Raw genomic sequence first — 19,397 nt, forward strand, 5'->3', positions numbered from 1 at the left:
GGCAGAATAGAGAAGCTGAATGAAAAAAAGGTGGAAGCGGATACAAAGTACGGAGCGAATGGCGCGAAAAATCTCCACACAAGAAGCCAAACGACGCGTCCTCACGCGGCAGAGGGAAGGGGGGCCATTGGGGAAAAGTGAGAAACACGTGATTAGATAACTACTTGTTTCAATTCAAATACAAATGCAAATAATAAATTACGCGCTAGGTGGGGAGGGGGGCCCTTGGAGAAACTTTAGTGCAGTAGGGGGGCCCCCGAGTAAATAGGCGGCTTGGATACATTCCACTCGAAACAACGGGCTATCGAACGCTGTACTCCGTAGTCCAGAACTCCAGGACATGTGGATCAATCACAGGTGGACGCCCGCATCAAAACCCACTTGGGTTAAGGCTTAAGCCGGGCCACAAACGCATTGTTGCAGAGATGCGGTGGGGTCCAACACGGCTCCGTACAGATTCCTCACAGACTGGTCGATTTGATTGTTTAAGATTTGATACATCCAGCCAAGATTCTTCTCGAAATTTCCCTTGAGATGGATTACGTGATGAATGTATCCAACTGACTCGGGAGTTGAAATCAGTTCATCAAAGTACGACGAGATCACTCAATTGGCTCAATTCCGTGAAATCTGTTCCTGACGATCCGAATCTGACCTCCAAGAAAAACTAGTCCGGATGGAGGAAAAGGCAAAATCCACAAAAAGTGTAACCCAACAAGAGCAAAAAACCTAATCCTGAATTCAAGACGCTCGGTATCTGGCCGCCGGTGTCTGTCTTCGGATATACCCCGTTCCCAAAGACAAAAACTCGAACAAAATTGACCTAGGTTACGAGCGAGACCCTGAATAAGTGAATGCTGAAGCCAACACTGCGGCTCCAATGTCCCAATCCGACATATCCTGCAAACTTACGAGTAAGCTTCGACGAGGCAATGAAGCAATGAGCACCTGTCTAGAGTATTCTCGTCCACGGACCTGCGTGTTTGTCTGCGGTCCTTGAGCCCTCCAACATTCCAGACCTGGAGTACTCCGTACTCCGTATGAGAAGTCCGAACCCACGAGCAATTCAGGACCGGCCTTTCATAGTGGTTATTGGAGTCACTACCATACACTAATTCACTGCTGCGCTGGAGCTTCAGGGTCCCTGAGTCCAGTGCTCATCCTGTTGGTGCCGTCATTGCCGTGGGGGGCGAAAAACTTTGCTGACGGCCGTTTACGCGGCATCGAGCCGACTGCGATTGCAGATGTTGTGCCGGCCGGTGGAGTGGTAACTTTTAGGTTAAACTCAAAAATAGATAAAAAAGTTGCTTCGAGGGAAGAGATCCTCCTCTGATTCAGGTGCAGAATTCGAGTACTAGATACGGGTACTCTGTATTGCGCCCAGCAAGAATATGGCCGCGATAAATCGAGAGCCAAGATAAAAAGAAGGGGAGCCGTGGGAGTTGTAGATAGTTGCCAATGCTGATCTCAAGATGGCCAGGGCAACCAATTCTCAACATGACACCCCTCACGATCATTCGTCGACCATGGTCGATGACGACGACGATCCATTCGGGACGGAAGCTGCCGAGAAGTCTTTTGGAAGACAGCAAAATAACCGAGAGAGTTTTGCTTCGTTGGTACCTGTGGATCCTCGCTTAAGGATAGGGTCAGCTGCGATTCGCTGAATACTTCGTCAGTCGAGAACTTGGACTGTCGTCGAAGCCATTGGATTTTGGGAGCAAGTCAGCATTAAAGAAAATCACCGAGAACTTTACCTTTCGGATGTTCTCGACGGATAAGAAATTTCAAATCAATCGTGATTCATGAATGATGGATCAAATTCCTGACTCTCTTGGGAGTCGAGATCCGAAAATGCCTCTTCCTAACTCTAATCCAAATATGGCAACAGCCATTACCGACAGAAATAGTCCACCCCTATCCTAACGGCCGGTGCGAGTACAGCAAGGCAATTGGCTCGTGTTCTTCGTTTAAATCGGGAATTTCATCAGTCTAGGGGATTTGAAGATCGGCTTCGGATTTGAATTGACTCCGACTCTCTGTTCCTGGCTCCTTAGCCTCCTCATGCAGACGCCCTGACCCGAAGCATTGAGCACTGCGGGTCCCCATCTCCCAGGGTCCAAATCTGATCGGAGACATGCAAGTTAACAAGTTACCTACAGTATGTATTCGTAGGTGATACCTACTTGCTTCTCTACTACTTATTATTCCGTACTCCCACCTCGAAGTTGTAGGAAATCATTGCTTTCAAGAAAAGTGCCAACTTCGACTGTTGACCTGTTCAACATACCTAATAATAGCCAAGGCTCTACGCCAGCTCGCGTGCCGATCCCACATACGAGTACCTTAGGTCCTTGTCGCAGTCACTTTACCTAACTTGTACGTTTCCCCGATTCGCAAAACCTGTAAAGGTACCTATTTGAAATAGAAAGTCAAGCAGAGTTATACGCCAATTCCGTCCACTGTTGGAGGAACCTGTACTTGGACGTCTTGGTCTGCTGCATTAGGAGGAAGTATCGCATTGACAACACTCGTTCAGAGTCCCCCTTAGCTTGGTTTGTGAGAGGATAACGGTCTCATATCAAAGCATAAAGCGCACCTTGCATGAGTCATGACAACACCTTGTGATAGACTACCCAAAATCCCAACCGGTCAACTCCAGCCCGAGTCCATCCCACTGTCGGTTACCGTACCAGGTAGTATGTGGCTGACAGTGGAAGAGAGTGTTAGCAATTGCCCTACTTATCGCAAGGCTTCGTGTCTGCAACCCAGCTGAGTGATCAAATCGTGTACTCCCTAATACTCCCAGCTCTCTTCTGAAAGGCTACAAGATCCGTTCTCTCCATTTTCCATACATCGAAACGGGACCCTAGCCGACCCATTAGGGACATTTGATCTCTGGCTCAATGGAAATGGAGTGATAGACTGAGAGAAAGTTGGCGACATTGGTGGCTCGTTTAACGAATATGCCAAAAATTGCCTGCGACCTGTTCTCGCATGCCGCAAGGAAAGTCTACGAGGCATCCCATTCTTGGCCTGAAGACACCTGGAAAAGCACAAATACAGTACCGGAACTGAGCAAAACCCCATGGAGCTGACTATTTGTTGCACGGTCGTTTCCCAACCTGAGGTAAAAGCCAGGGACCTGCTTGACGTGTTTTATACCATGGCCCTTGCGAAAGCCATGTTCTCAATAGCATGTGTTATGTCCGAGTCGTTGGATATTTCTACTCACGGAAATCCGGAGTTGACCTAAGGAGCACTCATCTCGGGTCTACAGGCCGCAGCCCTTGTATTCAGAGTTCACGGAGACGAAAAATCCAGGCCTGTCAGCAATAAGCACGCATGTTAACAGATTCCGGGTACAAGACAAGACTAGCCTAGCTCAGCACAGGGAGTCCGACACAGCTGCGATACCGATCGAGCAGCGTTTGTTCCTAACCAAAACATTGACCCGTACGAGACAACCACGGCTAATAGGATAGGGATGGGCAATACATTAGTTCATTCCCCGGATTGGTTAATCAGCGATGGACGCCTATTTAATAAGAAAGCATTCCACGATTTGGAGGAACACCAACAGGACCGGGAAGTACCTCTTGAGGAAACGGAGTATCCGAAACCCACGTGGCATTTTCGAATGATGTTCGCGAAGCCCGAAACTTAGCGAATGCAGCACAAGGCTCAATCCCAAAATGAGCCAGACGGGACTCCGACTGATACCCGACGGGAGGCCTTCATCCATCAGCGCCATGTGCTGCGGTCTGATGAAAAACTATTCCGATATACTACATGAAGTGATGCACCGAAGGCAGCAACTTTCAAAGACGCTCAAAAGGTGAACTTTCAGAATCAGCAAGACCAAAGCCAAGGGTGGTTGAAAAAAGGTCCGGTTTGAATGCGTTGGATGCTCGATGATTACTATGATTGTAGAACTCGAATATACCTCTTGGGGTTAATCTATACGGCGAGGCAACGGGACGGTTGCGAATTTGGGATACATTTGCTGTGGCTGATATCGCACGAGCGTGTCCCCTGGATGAGACGAGCAGCTGAACATGTTCAGGAAAATATGACCGGTGCCGATAAGAGGCAGTTATCTACGTGATTGATATACTTCAGGGTTGTGTTGCACTGTTGTCACGTTATTAGGGTTGTTTAATAGTAGTGAAGAGTTGCCAATTCCGATTCAATCTTGGCATCGAGGCGAAAGAAGTGATCGTCCGGTCGTCCGTCAGCCCAGACCCGGCGCGTATCCGATTGAGCAAGGACTTGGAGTGCGATACGCAAGGCATTGAATCTCATGACAGATGTGAATCCTCGGAGAGCTGGAGAGGCAGACATGGCAAAAAGGCTTGGAAGACAGTGAGCTACTTGAAGAGCGCTGAGAAATATGCATATATATCCGGACCCAATGGGCGGGCTCAATGGAAGTCAAGAGTTGCCTCAAGTCTGTCTCATCACCCTTGTCGATTGCCACCTTGCGCGTAGCCCATGGGGTTGGAAATGTGCTTCTCCCGGAGATGCGGACCAGGGTATATTGCAGTTCCGACTTCCGAGATTCGACGCCAACTCTCTGGTACGTTCTGCATTTCTCCAGTCCGTAGGTAAACGGGAACCATCACAATTTACTCCTGCCTTAGAACGAACTCTCCACGCAGCAATACTGACTCCTGTAGGTTATTTTACACTCAAGGTACGGGCTGTGCAGCACGGGGCTCGTAACTGGCTACAATTCGGACGACGATCAGTATGACGTACGTCTCCACAATTTAGCACCCTTAAAAACGCTTAAACGCGCAATAGAACTCCGTACGCAGTGTCAATTGGCTGGACGATCATCTAAGATCTCAGCAGCTCTTTTTCATTTGCGGATGTCAAAGACGCCAGTTGTTTCTCATCGAACGGTCGCAACCAATATCAGCATATATCTGATGTGAGAGAGTTGGTGAGAACCGAGGGTATCCTTAAGTGTGGTGTGAAGGAGAATCCATGCATGTGCATAAATTTGACCATCTTGAACCACACGGGGATGATCCATCCTTGAAGACGAAATGAAGATCATCATCCTATTTCGTTCAAAGCTCCGCCAGAAAAACTGGAGAAGTCCAGTACCGAAGAGTAATCACAAGCTTACAGCACTCCCCTACTAATTGGAAGCCTCATGGGAATTGTGTCTGTTCGTTGTCAAATGAACCCGTCGTTCAATCCATATCACCTCATTACACGGCCGAGCAGACACTGTTTGGACTGTCAAGATGGCCATGTTGCGTCTTCGGCCGCATCTGTTCGCTGAATGCCTCATGGCAATTTTCGTGCTGCTGTTGATCTTCTTCGGCCTCGAATGCGAAACGCTTCCCTCAACTTTACCACCCTGGCAGCAAGGACCAAAAACAAAAGGCGATTCCAGAACTCTGCTTGACGATATAAGCAACTCAACATTGGGCGTATGCTATCTCCCAGACTGGCAAGAGGCGCACTGATATGAGAACTCGGCTGATACGGGGTCTTTGCCTTGTAGTTCGGAAAGATTTACGCCGTCAGCCTACCATCCCGAACAGATCGTCGAGATGCAATGACTCTGATGGCCGCTACAAGCGGTCTGGACATTGAGTTCATCCGCGGCCGTACCGGGGACGAAGTGTCTGATAGAGCATTGCCGCCGCCCGCATCGCGAACCACCTTACGGCCAGGTGACATAGGAAGCTGGAGAGCCCATCTAGATGCGATCGCAGCGTATGACTACCATGTAATGCTCGAAGGGCAGATTTAATCAAATCCCCTTTCCAGTTTGCGAGGCTGACTCGCGTTATTGTCGATGACACCAGGGTCGTGAAGAACAATTTAGGCACCGCGCTGATCATAGAAGACGATATTGATTGGGATATCAACATCCGCCAACAGATGATCGATTTTGCAGCAACCACGCGGGCTCTGACGCAGCCACTACAATACTGGTCGCTGTCTTCCTACGCAGACCCAACATTTGAAAATCCAACCGCATACAATGGCCAGCCGCCAGACATTGACTTTGACGCACTCCCACAGACCGTGCCGCCGAAACGATCCCCTTACGGAGACAACTGGGACATCCTCTGGATCGGTCACTGCGGCGCCATGGCTCCCAACGTCAGCCTAAGCAACAGAGGTCTGGCAGAGCTGTCGAAGAGCCTCCGACGGGGGCGCGTGGTGCACCGCAATGACCCGACGGTGCCTGAGCGTGACTACATCGCGACCATTGACCAAGAGGTTGACCCTCGCGACACAGTGCCGGAGCATTCGCGCATCACGCACTATCCGCTGCATCAGTTCTGCACGCTGGCGTACGCAGTCAGCCAGAAGGGCGCTCGACGGATCCTCTACGAGCTGGGACTCAGGAAATTCGACCTACCGTATGACCTCATGCTGCGGGATATCTGCATCGGCAACGATCGACCGAGGAACGCCATCTGCGTCACCGTTGAGCCGGCCCTTGTCCACACCCACAAGTCTGGAAGACACAGCACGCATAGTGATATCGACACCACTGAGCATAACGATCACTCGCTTTTCGAGAAGCCTTTTACGAGGAACATCCGGCAGAGTGTGCGGCTCAATCTGGCGAACTTGTTGAGCGAAATGAAGCCCGTATTTGACCAGTATCCGGACAAACATCCGGCTGGGAATAACAATCAGAAAGCATGATATTCTGTCCGAGGGTGACATGATAGAATCTAGGTTTCTTTGTGTGATGTGTACATATTATGCGAGGGTATATGGGCGGTTTGTTTCTGATGATGGATTGGTACATGATTGCTCTTGAATTTCTAGTGCTCATCATGGGTATCAGGATTTAGGGCTGGCGTTTTGTTGTCGTACCAGCGGTACATACCAATAGATAATCAAGACCGCGCAAATAAAAGGCTTTGGTGATCATGATATTCCGTTGATCTATGCTACAGCCGGAACATCTCACTTCGGCTCCCGACGCCGTCAAAAACGCATGTGTTGTCAAGCGGGATATATTGTCTCGTCAGCACCTTGAGAGCTTCTTGGGCGACAAGACCACCCGTCAGGGATGAGATGTTGTGCAACTCGCCGCCCTCGGTGCGTCGAAGTTCGCGCGACGCCTTGGCTACCTGATCCAGAACGTCTTTGGGGATGTCACCACCGGCGAAAACTACTGATAAAAGGGTATTGATAGTCTGCGACCAAGCGTCGTCGTTATCAAGGGATTCGCCAGGTAAGCTGCCGTTCTGGATACCATCGACGATAGCGTCCAGCGCTTCAAATGCAACGTAGATTGGAGCAACGGAGTTCGGGTTTTGCAGGGCATTGCGGATCGTCTGAAGGGTGTCCTGAGAAGCACCGCTGTTGACGTGCGGAATGTTTCGTCCGCGGATCAACTTGACGTGCGATGCATTCTTGCAGAAGACCTCGACCTCCTTCTCGTCGATAGGAGATGGACGCGAACCCAGGTTGGCTTCGGTTTCCCGCACAATCGCCAAGACTTCCTCCAAATCTTGTCGGGCTTTGCGCTTGTAGATGTTCTGCAATGCAACGTAGTCTGCTGATCGCGCTTTCATGTCGGGTAAAGAACCAGGAAGAGGAAGCACCCCGTGCTTCGAATAGAAAGCACTCAGGGCCGACGCGATGATCCAGAAGTTGTCGGAGCCCGGGGTAAGATTGCGGCATTGCTCCATTTCAAATACTTCCCGGATATTGCTTCGTAAGGACCAAGGCTGGATGCTTCTGAGTACCGCCTTGACAGCCTCCTCAAAGTTCTCCTCACCGCCCTCGGCGTTGTTCGTTCTTGTTTCGCGGCGAAGCAGTTCCCGGAATGCCGCTTTCTCCTTGTATGTTTCGGGGATTTTGCCGCCATTCTCTGCCTTCCACTTTTCTAAGAAATGGAGAAGAAGCAATACGTATGGTACATGTCCGTGGTCGTGATCGTCCATGGTGTCGAGATTGCTAATTTGCTGGGCGGCCTCCTTCAACTCCGGCCATGGGTTTGTCAGCCGTAGGTCTTCCGCGGCCTCCGGATCGGGATGAGTCTCGACTATCGGAAACTCGGCAGGCAGTTGCAGTGAAAATGCCGAATAGAACCCCACAGAACGGACGTATATGACCGGGATGCCGCGCGGCCGGGCTGCTTCATTGATTGCGTCAAGCGATGATCTCTTGATCGGTCCCGAGACTATGATTAATCTGTAGTTGTCGATGAATCCGGGCTGTTGGAGAAGACTCGAGATCGACTAGGCGTCCATTTATCAGTACGTGTTCAGATCGTCCACGCCGTGACGTTAGTGCGCACCTCGACACTGAAATTCCCCTCCACGTCCGGATTCAACTCTCTCAGAAAATTGCATGTCTCTTCCGCTCTCGACTTTCCTAAGCTGCTCTCCTCCAAGAAGAAGTTCACCCCCAAGTCCGTCTCCGTGACGGTTGCGGGGTCCACGACCGTGAAGCCGCCAACGCCCGGAAGGACTAGATTCTTCAGCGCCTCGACTCCGACTACTCCTCCCACAGGAGTGCCTTTGCCATCAATTGGCCCGTCCGAGTTCACCAGAAGGACCCGGGACTGCTCCAAAGCCTGTTGTCCGCTGGCCGCCCATAGTCGAAGCTGACGATCGTATTTCCGCTCCTTGGCAGATGGGGCAACCAGAGCCCCCGGAAAAGCGTCGGTCATTTGGCGTGAGATAAAAGTATTCGCGGTTTGGTCAGACGGCTTATCCTCGTGTCGCGGTCGAGCCCTTTGTTGATTTGATTAGAAATGGTTCATTGTTCGAGCCAAATCGATAAGGCATCAGCCGCCGGAGAGACATCGGTCCGGCGATGCTTGAGGTGGGGTATGACGCCACGATCCTCAAAGCTTGCCCTAGAAGCCGCCCAAGGGCAGTTCTTGGATCAGCCCTAATCCTGCCCAAGTTTAGTTAGCACTTAGGGAAGCTCTCCGCTAAAAATAAGCCTCGGCCAGAAAACCGTAGTGGGTGGCGGAGGGGCTATTCTGGGCGGGATCGTGGGGAACGTTTAATAATGACCTTCACCGAGATAACCAGAATAAAATCCTTTTCTCCGGAAGCATGAGCAATATTTAACGGCAGCTATGCTCACAATCGGTTTGCACTGTCAATGACTCATTAAAACTACAGCTTCATGAGACTCAGCGTCTCGTGTTTCCTTCGCTCCAGTCTGTGTGTAAAATCCATCTCCAAAATCTTCAGTCATGGCGTTGGTGCCAAATAGCCTGTCCAAAATGCTAATATCCGCCCTCCAGAAAGCTACAATCTCGGGCGCCTTGTACATATAATACCGTCGCCGCGTTCGTCGTTCCCCGTCGAACTTTTCCCTCCGCTCGTTTCCAATCTATAAGAACAATGGCGAGTGTCGAGGAGGCCAAGCGCAACGCGGCCCGGGCCGCCGTCGAGAACCACTACCCCAAGGACGCAAAATGGGTGGGCATTGGCAGTGGTACAACGATCGTCTACGTCGTTGAGGCAATCAAGAACCTGGGCGTTGACACATCGCTGACCAGGTTTGTCCCCACGGGCTTCCAGTCGAAGCAGCTGATCGTCTCGGCGGGGTTGACGGCGGTTGAATTTGACGCGATCCCGGAAGGGGTCGTGCTGGATGTGGCATTTGACGGGGCGGACGAGGTGGACGAGGATTTGAATTGCATCAAGGGCGGTGGTGCCTGCTTGTTCCAGGAAAAGATTGTTGCGATGCAGGCGAAGGAATTCATCTGCGTTGCTGGTCTGCTATATCTTTCCTTTATGGCTGCGATCGTCTGCTGACTGGGAAGCCTAGACTCGCGAAAACTCCAATCACGCCTCCTGACGAACTGGAAGTACATTCCAATTGAGGTCGCTCCTATTGCTGCATCCCGCGTGCTGCGCGAGCTGAAGAAGCTCGGCAGCGTGAACCCTGCCATTCGGCTCAATGCCGTACCCAAAGAAGGCCCTCTGAAGACTGATCAGGACTTCTACATCATCGATGCCCCCTTCGCGCCTCTTCTCCTGCCATCCGACATCAAGGCGGGCAAAGTCAGCGGCGAGAACGGGCAATGGGAAGTTGAGGCTCTGGCTCAGAAGATCAAACAGATCCCCGGCGTGCTGGAAGTTGGTATTTTCTCCGGTCTGACGGGACCACAGGCCCGAGCCGCCGGGGTTTCTGGCGGTCAAAAGCCCATTGCGGCGTACTTCGGGATGCCGGATGGCTCGGTGACGGTTCGGAAAGTGGCAGCTTGAAAAGGTACTCCTTGATGGACACACGGGGAATGACATTGGAACTCCGTTTGTACGTTACATGCTGGAAGGGCAGTGATAACATTGAAAATAGAATGATTCGGTCTTTTTTTTGTCATGACACATCTATCAATATAGACATTCACAGCCATGCCGAATCCCAAACACCGAACATAAGACGTCAATTAATCCCGAATTAAGTGAGTCTAATATGTTATTTCGTGCCTTTGCCTCTGGCTTCGGATTCACCAAGTTCCCGGACATATATTCTCACCGTCCCTGGCCCAATATCTTCCTTCCCATCCTCAAAGCCCGGGCTGACCGCAATGGCAAGATACTTGCCATTGGAACTAAACGACAGAGCAGCGACGCTAGACGGATATTTCTGATACTGCCTAATGCGGCGCTTCGCGATTCCGTCCCACAGCGCGACGACGCCGTCACCACCTCCGGACGCAAACGTGCCGTAAATTGGATGGAAGGCAAGAGCATTGACTGGGTAGACGACGTCGACGTCATCGACGGTCTGTCGATGGCACTTGAACGCGTACTTGCGCGCTTGCGACTCTGGGGACGGGTCGAACCATTCCACTGCGACGCGGCCTTCGATGCTGGATGATGCGTAGCCCGCGTCGTCGGGCATGCAGGCCACAGCGCGGGTCATGAACTTAAGGCTGCTCTCGCGTCGCTGCCAGGGTTCAATGTCCACGCGATTGACGGCGGGTGGTTGCACGTCTGCCTGGTCTGTGATCATGGCGAGGCTCTTAAGGTCGTATATGTGCAGGGCGCGAGACGCCATGGCCACAACGAGCTTCGTCGGCGACAGCGAGAGGGAGAATGGTTTTGAGGGAAGCGGGATCTCCGCAGGTGTCGAGTCGGTGCCTGCGCGGTGAACGTGCAGCGTGGAGTCCCAGGACGCAGATACAACAATTCGATGTTCTCGACTGTAGACGACCGACTTCACCCCAGCTCGATGGCTGGATAGGACGGTTTGGGACGAGGTTCTAGCGTCGATTCTTTGACATAATGGTCAGTAACTTACGACTCTCAATTACAGGAAAGAAAACAACCTTCGCACATCCCAGTCCAATCCCGCCGTGTACAGTTCGTCCTCGTTGGCGCCGAAGCAAACGTCAAGTACTGGAGCCCGATGCTCAAATTTCTGTAACAATTTTCCTTCCCCGACTGCGCCGTTCTCATCTCGCAGGTCGTACAGGTACACGTTCTTGTCCCATGACGCCACGGCGAGCCGTGTTGAATTCGGTTCTGGAGAAAATGCAATGGCCGAGATGGCGTCCGACGGTGGGGACGCGACAATGAATTGATCTAGGAGGGTTAGCACGAGCCTGAATAGTTTAGGGGAAGGTAGTTCTCACTAGAAGACATCTTGTCTGAACTGAAATCTCGATCTTCTCAGACCAACCGATCTGTTTCGTTATCGTCCTGGAGCTTGCTCGGAGCGCGCGCGGCGGAGGCATTTTCTGCCGCTCGACACCGCCCGGCAGATCAAGCAGCTCATCGCCCCTCGAAGCTCCCCGCCGGCGATAAGAAAATGCTCATTGTTCCATTCAGACATTTTGAAACGAGGTGTCGGAACCGGTAGTTTTATGCAGTAATAACGGCGTGTCCAGACAACCCACCATGCCCTTCGCTCAACTAGTTATCGGCCCGCCGGGAGCGGGCAAGTCGACCTACTGCGATGGAATGCACCAGTTCATGTCGGCCATCGGCCGGCAGTGCTCGGTGGTGAACCTCGATCCGGCGAACGATAAGACAACGTATCCGTGTGCGCTTGACGTGCGCGATTTTGTCACGATAGAGGAGATCATGGAGGATGATGCGTTGGGGCCGAACGGCGCGGTGTTGTATGCGTTGGAGGAGCTGGAAAGGAACTTTGACTGGCTCAAGGACGGATTAAAGGAGCTCGGAGGTGCGCATACGTACTTCTGGCGTGCACGCCAATGCTAACGCGCTCGCTCAGAGGATTATATACTGTTTGACTGCCCCGGACAAGTCGAGATTTTCACGCATCATTCTTCATTGCGCAATATATTCTTTAAGATCTCGAAGCTCGGATATAGAGTATGTCCAGCTCCGCTGCTCTCAGTTTCTGGTAACTAACAGGGAACTTTAGTTGATTGTAGTCCACCTTGTTGATTCGTACAGTCTCACTTTGCCGTCGATGTACATCTCGGTCCTCCTTCTCTCCCTGCGCGCCATGCTCCAAATGGATCTCCCACATATCAACGTCCTGACAAAGATCGATAATCTGTCCAACTATGCACCCTTGCCGTTCAAGCTCGACTTCTACACCGAAGTGCAGGACCTCAAATACCTCCTACCGTACCTCGAAGAAGAAACATCCCGACTATCGCATGAAAAATTCGGTGCGTTAAACAACGCAATCTGCGAGCTTGTTCAGGAGTTTGGCTTGGTAGCGTTTGAGACATTAGCCGTGGAGGACAAGAAGAGCATGACGCATCTCCTGCAGGTCATTGACCGTGCCAGCGGCTACGCGTTTGGGCCCGCAGAGGGTGCCAACGATACAGTCTGGCAGGTTGCCATGCGCGAGGGATGGGGCGATCTCAGCATTCAGGACGTGCAGGAGAGATGGATAGACGCAAAGGATGAATACGACGAGTACGAGCGGCGGCAGATGGAAGAAGAGGCCAAAAAGGCCACTCAAGATAGGCCTCCTGCCGACGAGGACGACGACCTCGATGACTTTAGAGGCTTTGTGCCAGACGCAGGTGTCAAAGTGATTCGAAAATCAGAGAATAAAACCCAATCGAATTCATCTAAATAACACTGTCCAACTTAACGGGGTATCTCAAAAACAACGCACAAAACGAACAAACAGAAACCTAATCCTCCCGGAAATCAGTCCTCGGCATCATCCATGATATCGTCGTCATCTTCGACGGCAAAATCCGCCGCCGCAGCATGACAATCATCTGCAGGGTCTTCACGTCCCAAATTCAACGCATCCGCAACACCACCGTCGCGATCGGCCATTATTTTCCTCGTCCGCAGAATCTCCCTTCTCGCTCTCCGAATTGCCTCCTCCTCCGCCTTACGCATCGTTCCGGACACCCTCAGCACACGAAACACGCACGGCGTGCCTGCATCCGTACCCGGACCACCTGCAGAAGAAGACGAAGACGGTATCCTATCCATATACGACAATGCCGCCCACACAATCCGAAATGCCGCACGAGGACACCGGATAATTGCAGTCGATGTCGCGGGTGAAAAATACTTGACTTAATCATGACCACATTAATCAGCCCATCAAATCCCGTTCACGAAAACGAAAGAACTGGAAAAGAAAAAAAGTAAACGTACCACCTAACCCACCCGTTCCCAACCTCCCAACACCCCAATCGCCAAAATTCACCGCAATTTCCTCCCGGATCAGTTTCGCAAGGAGCGCTGGCGTCAAGTGGTTCGGTGTGGGCGCGTGGATCGCGACGTGCGCGGGGATGTCCGCCGTCCGCGTCCGGGAAGAATGAGGGTTGCCACTTGGGTAGAGAATGTCGACGAGGAGGTAGCGGTGTTTGATGCGGACCATTGTATATTATTACTCTCTTTGTTCCCATGTAAATATTAGCATAGAGAGAGAGAGAGACACTGTTAATACTATGGTCTGAATCGGTTGAGAGATTTCAAAGTTGACCATTTGCTGATAGCATGGAGATTTTAGCTCCGATAAGATACTGAAAGCTTTACATACTATTAATGGAAATACATGTAATATTTCCAAGTCTAGTAGTTAGTTATGACATTCATCTACGGGATGGCAGCCGTAATATAAGAAACAATGAAACCAAAAAAAAAAAATACTATTATTGGTACTGACTCCATTAACATTCCTGGCCATGATCCAGGATGTGGCATTACACATCGAGCACGACAGGTCTTCCAGCATAACACGCATGTACCCCTCGAGGATCCAATCCGATCGGATAACCTATGAATTGCGCAAACACCGGCCCAGCTGATTAAATAGACATAGACAATGAAGATAAAGAAGTAATGCATGTCCTCCTCCTTTGACGTTTAGATGCTGACCTCGACCCGCCCTTCGGTGCCCGGCGCGCCCTTGGACAGGTTGGGCATGAGGTACGTGATGTCGTCCCACGGGTGGCGGTACAGACCCGTGCGCAGACGCTTCTGGTCGAGGTGGTGGGCAATCAGACCAATGCTGCGGCCCAGAACGAACAGACCGTTCAGGACACCCATCTTCATGTAATCCTCGGCCTCCTCGGCGGAGAAGGCACCCGAGTTGCGCATCAGATCCACGAAGCAGACCGCAATGCAGCCGTCGACGTTCAGGATCAGGTTGTCCTTCTTGGACGTAGTCACAGTCTCGACGGCAATGGCGTAGTCGAGCAGCTTGTGGCTCGGGAAGTGCTTCCGCACGTAATCCTTGACCAGCTCAACACGCAGGTCAGGGTTGTTGCGCGACTTGACCTTGTGGCCAATACCGGGAACTACATGCATCTGTTAGCGTCGCACAGCTTAATGCTCTTGAAGGAACACTTACTCAGCTTGTTCTCCTTGCGCATGGTGTCGACGAACTCACGCGGGCTGAGACCCTTGTCGAAGGCCCGGGTGAATTCCTCAGCCGCACCGTCCAGCGCACCACCGAAGCGCGAGCCGATGGTGAGCAGACCGGAGACCAGCGAGCTGATCAGGTCCTTGCCGGCACGGGTAGTGATGATAGTGTTCATGGCACCAGACACGGCCGGGCCGTGGTCAGCCGTAAGCATCAGCACCATCTCCAAGAACTTGGTCGCATAAGGCGGCAGGCGGCGGCGGAACCACAGCAGCGACATGACACCGCCGATACCAATGTCCTCCTTGAAAACGTCCGAGATGGGCATACCAGCATACAGCAGCTCCTGGCCCCGGTCGTCGGAGATGGTCGAAATGAAGGCCGCTGGCTTTCGGATGAGACCCAGTTCTTGCGCCCAGGAGTAGTCCATCGGAATCTTGGGCACTGGAGGCTCCTTGACCGGGACGATGGTGCCCTCGGCCACCAGCTTCTTGTACAGGTCACCCAGAACCTTGGGCAGGTCCTCAAAGGTGTCAGGAACGTAGAAGCCAGCCTCCCGCATGGCCTGGTTCTTGGCGACGGCCGTCTCCAGCTGCGAGTTGGCCGACGCACCAGCGTGGCCGAACTGGACCTCAGTGTTGAACATGCTGGCGCACGTACCAATGGCCCAGGCGACAATTGGCTTGGTAATGGTGCCATTCTTGACGGCCTCAATGACCCGGTACTCCTCTACGCCACCGACCTCACCCAGCAAGAGCAGGATCTTGCACTCAGGATCGGCCTGGTATCGCAGCAGGTGATCAATGAAGGTGGTGCCAGGATAGCGGTCCCCGCCAATGGCCACACCCTCGTACACACCGTCGGTGACTTGAGAGATGATATTGTTCAGCTCGTTGGACATGCCACCGGACTTGGACACGTAGCCAACGGAGCCCTTGCGGTACAGCTTCGAAGAAACAATGTTATCCATCATACCACCGGTGTTACCAATCTTGAAGCAACCCGGCTTAATGCCACCGACGGTGGCGGGGCCAATGATAGTGACACCCTTCTCCTTTGCAACGACCATGATCTCACGTGCTCGCTATCCCAGTCTGGTTAGCAATTGCATCGAGTTCGAAGCTACGGTTCGTTACGTACCCGCTCCGGGACACCCTCTGCAATAATGGCAATGGTCTTAATCTGGGGGTACTGCATCAACTCCATGGTGGAGCTATATACGGATCGCGACGAGGCGAAGTTAACAACGGTGTCCACATCAGGATGCTTGGCCATGGCCTTGCCAACGTCCTGGTAGACGGGCAGCAGCGTCTCGCTCGTGCCCCAGTACCTGTGTTTCTTGTCAATTTCATATCAGCGGCGAAAGCTCCCGAGGCGCATACATCTTGCTGACGAATTGACCGCCAAAAGTGTAGATAATGGCGGCCACCGAGGGGGTGCTCCGCTTGCAGATGAAGTCAAAGTCCAGCATGCCCTGGACGGCACGCGGTTGCATACCACTGCAAGGACAGTCAGACCACTCTGCTCGACGGCATCGACGGCCTCAGTTGCACTCACTAGACGAAGCATCGTGTCTTGTTATGGAACAGAGTGTGCTCCCCCAGCGGACTCAGCACCCGGCTCGGCGGGTTGAAGCGTGTGATGTTGTCGTTGGCCGAGCGGATGCCATTGGCGCTGGAAGGATCGAGGGACGGAGCGAGGGAGGGCATGGTTAAAGCTGTGTGACTGTCACTCTTGCATGTGAGCCTTCGTCGCTCTTTCCGACAGTATGGGACAAGCTTACCCAGCGCGAGATTCAAGCTACTGAGAGAGATGGAAGAAGATAGGAAGAAGAAAAGAACTGAGGAAGACAGCAAGACAGCTCGGCCGGAGCAAAGAATTGCTGGAAGATGAAGGGGGGAGGGATGGAGCTGGTCGGGAAAAAATAAAAAATAGAAAACTGGCACAAGCTTCTGGTCAACACGACGCTGTCCGGTATTGCCACGGCCGAGAAAGCCCCAGTAACGGCCAGTTTGAGAGAAGAATGGGTGGGAAGCCGGTGGTTTGTTGGTGCCTGAGCTCAATCACCGTCTGCTGAAATCGGTTTAGCCCTCCCCAATCAACCCCCGCCTGCTTGGGATCGCGGTGGGCCGAATAATTTTCGGTAATTTCAGGACGGCGCTTGTCATTAACAGAACCAAACCAGCGGGTCCGCGTAGAAAGGGCGCCCGGACTCAGGGATAGCGTGACAATACAGGGCGGTATTACGGTGACAATACGCGCAGTGGGATGGAATGTACTCCGTAGATCTCATCCCAGATCCGCCGGGAGCCACTTCGGAGTCCGGATTGCGGAGCCCGAGCTGCCCTCGACTTCTGTCGACCTCCTGTTGACACGTCGTCTGGCAGGGAGAGAATCCCACCACCCCCAATATGCCCTTCATTCAGTTGGACTTCCTTGCATAAAACACTCAGGAGACGTGGGCATTCGCTGACGGCCGAAATCCGAGCAAAATTGTCATTGGTTGTGTAGATAGGAGGCGAGCCAACCCCCCAACAAACCTGAACCATCGGTTGGGTCTAGAGTTTTTCCTAGCTTCTCTCAACACGCCGAGCCGGCCCAGAGCTTTCGTGTTTAGAACTTTAGGCCCATATTCCCTGAGAGTCCACCCGACACGGCCAGAGAAAAAAAATAGCTCCAATTCTCCTCCCACGCAACCAGCTTCTGTCTTCAATCCCGATCAATTCGTCCTCCCTGATCCTGTCTTTTTCCTGGTTCCTCCCCCTCATCCCTTTTTCAAGTCTCTCTACCAGGCCTGTCGCTGTCGATTGACGGCCTGTGTTCCGCGAACAATCAGGATTCTACCTTCTCTCAGCTGCGAAACTCAAAGCATTTGACTCCGCCATGTCCGCCAAGTCGATTCGTGAGGCCGACGGCAAGGCCATTCTGAACTACCACCTCACGCGCGCACCGGTCATCAAGCCGTCGCCGCTGCCGCCGCCGACCTCCCACAACCCTCCGCCAAAGCTGGCCTCGATCGCCTTCTCGGAGGACTCCGATGTGGAGAGCGTGCTGAACCAGGCGGAGGCCACCTACCCGTGGCTGCTGGAGGAGGGCGCCAAGTTTGTCGCCAAACCAGACCAGCTGATCAAGCGACGAGGGAAGAGCGGCCTGTTGGCACTCAATAAGACTTGGCCGGAGGCGCGGGCCTGGATTGCCGAACGCGCCAACAAGCCCATTAAGGTTGAGACGGTGACGGGCACGCTGCGGCAATTCCTGGTTGAGCCCTTCGTGCCGCACCCTCCGGAGACAGAATACTACATTAACATCCACTCCGTACGAGAGGTAAGCTACGAATGATCCCGGAATGAAATGAAGCTGGATCCACTGACGGGACGTCCAGGGCGATTGGATTCTCTTCACCCATGAGGGTGGTGTCGACGTCGGCGATGTGGACGCAAAGGCCGAGAAGCTGCTGGTGCCCGTCAAGCTTCAGGACTTCCCCTCGAACGAGGAGATTGCATCTACCCTGTTGAAGAACGTTCCGAAGGGCGTGCACAACGTCCTGGTGGACTTCATTGTCCGCCTGTACGCCGTGTACGTCGACTGCCAGTTCACCTATCTGGAAATCAACCCGTTGGTGGTCATCCCCAACGAGGATGCCACTTCGGCCCAGATTCACTTCCTCGACCTGGCCGCGAAGCTCGACCAGACGGCCGAGTTCGAGTGCGGTACCAAGTGGGCCATTGCGCGCAGCCCCGCCGCGCTGGGTCTGCCCGACGATGCGCCCAAGAATGACGATGGCAAGATCAACATCGATGCTGGCCCGCCGATGGAGTTCCCGGCACCATTCGGCCGAGAGCTCAGCAAGGAGGAGAAGTTCATTGCCGACATGGATGCCAAGACTGGCGCTTCTCTGAAGCTGACCATCCTGAACCCCAAGGGCCGCATCTGGACCCTGGTGGCCGGTGGTGGTGCCTCGGTGGTGTACGCCGATGCCATCGCCTCGGCCGGCTTTGTGAGCGAGCTGGCCAACTACGGAGAGTACTCCGGTGCTCCCAGCGAGACCCAGACTTTCAACTACGCTCGTACCATCCTCGACCTCATGCTGCGGGCGCCTCAGCATCCCGATGGCAAGGTGCTCTTCATCGGCGGTGGTATTGCCAACTTCACCAACGTGGCCACGACGTTCAAGGGCGTCATCCGGGCCCTGCGGGAGGTGGCGCCGGCGCTGAATGAGCACAAGGTTCAGATCTGGGTGCGCCGCGCGGGTCCCAACTACCAGGAGGGTCTGAAGAACATCAAGGCCGTCGGCGAGGAGCTCGGCCTGAACATGCATGTGTATGGGCCGGACATGCACGTCAGCGGCATTGTCCCGCTGGCGCTCAATGGCAAGAAGACCGACATCAAGGAGTTTGGTGAGGCATAGACCTGACACTTTGAATGACTCTGCATGGCGTGCTTTGCTTTCGATTTGGTGGTCGTTCTGTATCCTGTACTGGTGTTTATAATATGGTCACGGGCATGGCATGGTATATGATCCGTTATAATATGGTCCAGTCCTGGCTGCAGGCTGGTTCGGTCGTTGATAGAGAATCGACGTCCTTTTCAGAGACACGTCCTAGCTGTCTGTTTTA

General features: G+C 52.9%; 9 protein-coding genes across 9 annotated transcripts; 5 read left to right on the forward strand and 4 right to left on the reverse strand.

Moving 5' to 3' along the window:
* Positions 1-880: 880 nt before the first annotated feature.
* VTN49DRAFT_1074 (uncharacterized protein) lies at positions 881-1,667 on the forward strand (the record flags this gene model as incomplete). The annotated part of the gene is made up of 3 exons (XM_069408649.1): positions 881-914; positions 1,140-1,278; positions 1,481-1,667. The coding sequence occupies 3 exons, from the start codon at positions 881-883 to the stop codon at positions 1,665-1,667; spliced, it is 360 nt and encodes a 119-aa protein (XP_069270114.1).
* A 3,908-nt stretch (positions 1,668-5,575) lies between these two features.
* VTN49DRAFT_1075 (uncharacterized protein) lies at positions 5,576-6,684 on the forward strand (the record flags this gene model as incomplete). The annotated part of the gene is made up of 2 exons (XM_069408650.1): positions 5,576-5,736; positions 5,829-6,684. 2 exons carry the CDS (start codon positions 5,576-5,578, stop codon positions 6,682-6,684), a joined length of 1,017 nt encoding a protein of 338 aa, XP_069270115.1.
* Positions 6,685-6,935: 251 nt separating this feature from the next.
* Positions 6,936-8,668, reverse strand: VTN49DRAFT_1076 (uncharacterized protein; the record flags this gene model as incomplete). The annotated part of the gene is made up of 2 exons (XM_069408651.1): positions 6,936-8,234; positions 8,294-8,668. The coding sequence occupies 2 exons, from the start codon at positions 8,666-8,668 to the stop codon at positions 6,936-6,938; spliced, it is 1,674 nt and encodes a 557-aa protein (XP_069270116.1).
* Positions 8,669-9,135: 467 nt separating this feature from the next.
* On the forward strand, positions 9,136-10,226 carry VTN49DRAFT_1077 (uncharacterized protein; the record flags this gene model as incomplete). The annotated part of the gene is made up of 3 exons (XM_069408652.1): positions 9,136-9,173; positions 9,257-9,732; positions 9,787-10,226. 3 exons carry the CDS (start codon positions 9,136-9,138, stop codon positions 10,224-10,226), a joined length of 954 nt encoding a protein of 317 aa, XP_069270117.1.
* A 211-nt stretch (positions 10,227-10,437) lies between these two features.
* Positions 10,438-11,609, reverse strand: VTN49DRAFT_1078 (uncharacterized protein; the record flags this gene model as incomplete). The annotated part of the gene is made up of 3 exons (XM_069408653.1): positions 10,438-11,239; positions 11,294-11,549; positions 11,600-11,609. The coding sequence occupies 3 exons, from the start codon at positions 11,607-11,609 to the stop codon at positions 10,438-10,440; spliced, it is 1,068 nt and encodes a 355-aa protein (XP_069270118.1).
* Positions 11,610-11,864: 255 nt separating this feature from the next.
* Positions 11,865-13,029, forward strand: VTN49DRAFT_1079 (uncharacterized protein; the record flags this gene model as incomplete). The annotated part of the gene is made up of 3 exons (XM_069408654.1): positions 11,865-12,153; positions 12,205-12,305; positions 12,358-13,029. The coding sequence occupies 3 exons, from the start codon at positions 11,865-11,867 to the stop codon at positions 13,027-13,029; spliced, it is 1,062 nt and encodes a 353-aa protein (XP_069270119.1).
* A 74-nt stretch (positions 13,030-13,103) lies between these two features.
* VTN49DRAFT_1080 (uncharacterized protein) lies at positions 13,104-13,794 on the reverse strand (the record flags this gene model as incomplete). The annotated part of the gene is made up of 2 exons (XM_069408656.1): positions 13,104-13,486; positions 13,569-13,794. The coding sequence occupies 2 exons, from the start codon at positions 13,792-13,794 to the stop codon at positions 13,104-13,106; spliced, it is 609 nt and encodes a 202-aa protein (XP_069270120.1).
* Positions 13,795-14,282: 488 nt separating this feature from the next.
* On the reverse strand, positions 14,283-16,490 carry VTN49DRAFT_1081 (uncharacterized protein; the record flags this gene model as incomplete). The annotated part of the gene is made up of 5 exons (XM_069408657.1): positions 14,283-14,716; positions 14,770-15,865; positions 15,922-16,111; positions 16,164-16,280; positions 16,339-16,490. 5 exons carry the CDS (start codon positions 16,488-16,490, stop codon positions 14,283-14,285), a joined length of 1,989 nt encoding a protein of 662 aa, XP_069270121.1.
* Positions 16,491-17,664: 1,174 nt separating this feature from the next.
* On the forward strand, positions 17,665-19,189 carry VTN49DRAFT_1082 (uncharacterized protein; the record flags this gene model as incomplete). Its single annotated transcript, XM_069408658.1, has 2 exons — positions 17,665-18,105; positions 18,164-19,189. 2 exons carry the CDS (start codon positions 17,665-17,667, stop codon positions 19,187-19,189), a joined length of 1,467 nt encoding a protein of 488 aa, XP_069270122.1.
* Between the last annotated feature and the right edge of the window lie 208 nt (positions 19,190-19,397).

Source organism: Thermomyces lanuginosus (assembly GCF_041956635.1).
Source record: "Thermomyces lanuginosus strain ATCC 200065 unplaced genomic scaffold VTN49scaffold_22, whole genome shotgun sequence".
Classification (NCBI taxonomy): domain Eukaryota; kingdom Fungi; phylum Ascomycota; class Eurotiomycetes; order Eurotiales; family Trichocomaceae; genus Thermomyces; species Thermomyces lanuginosus.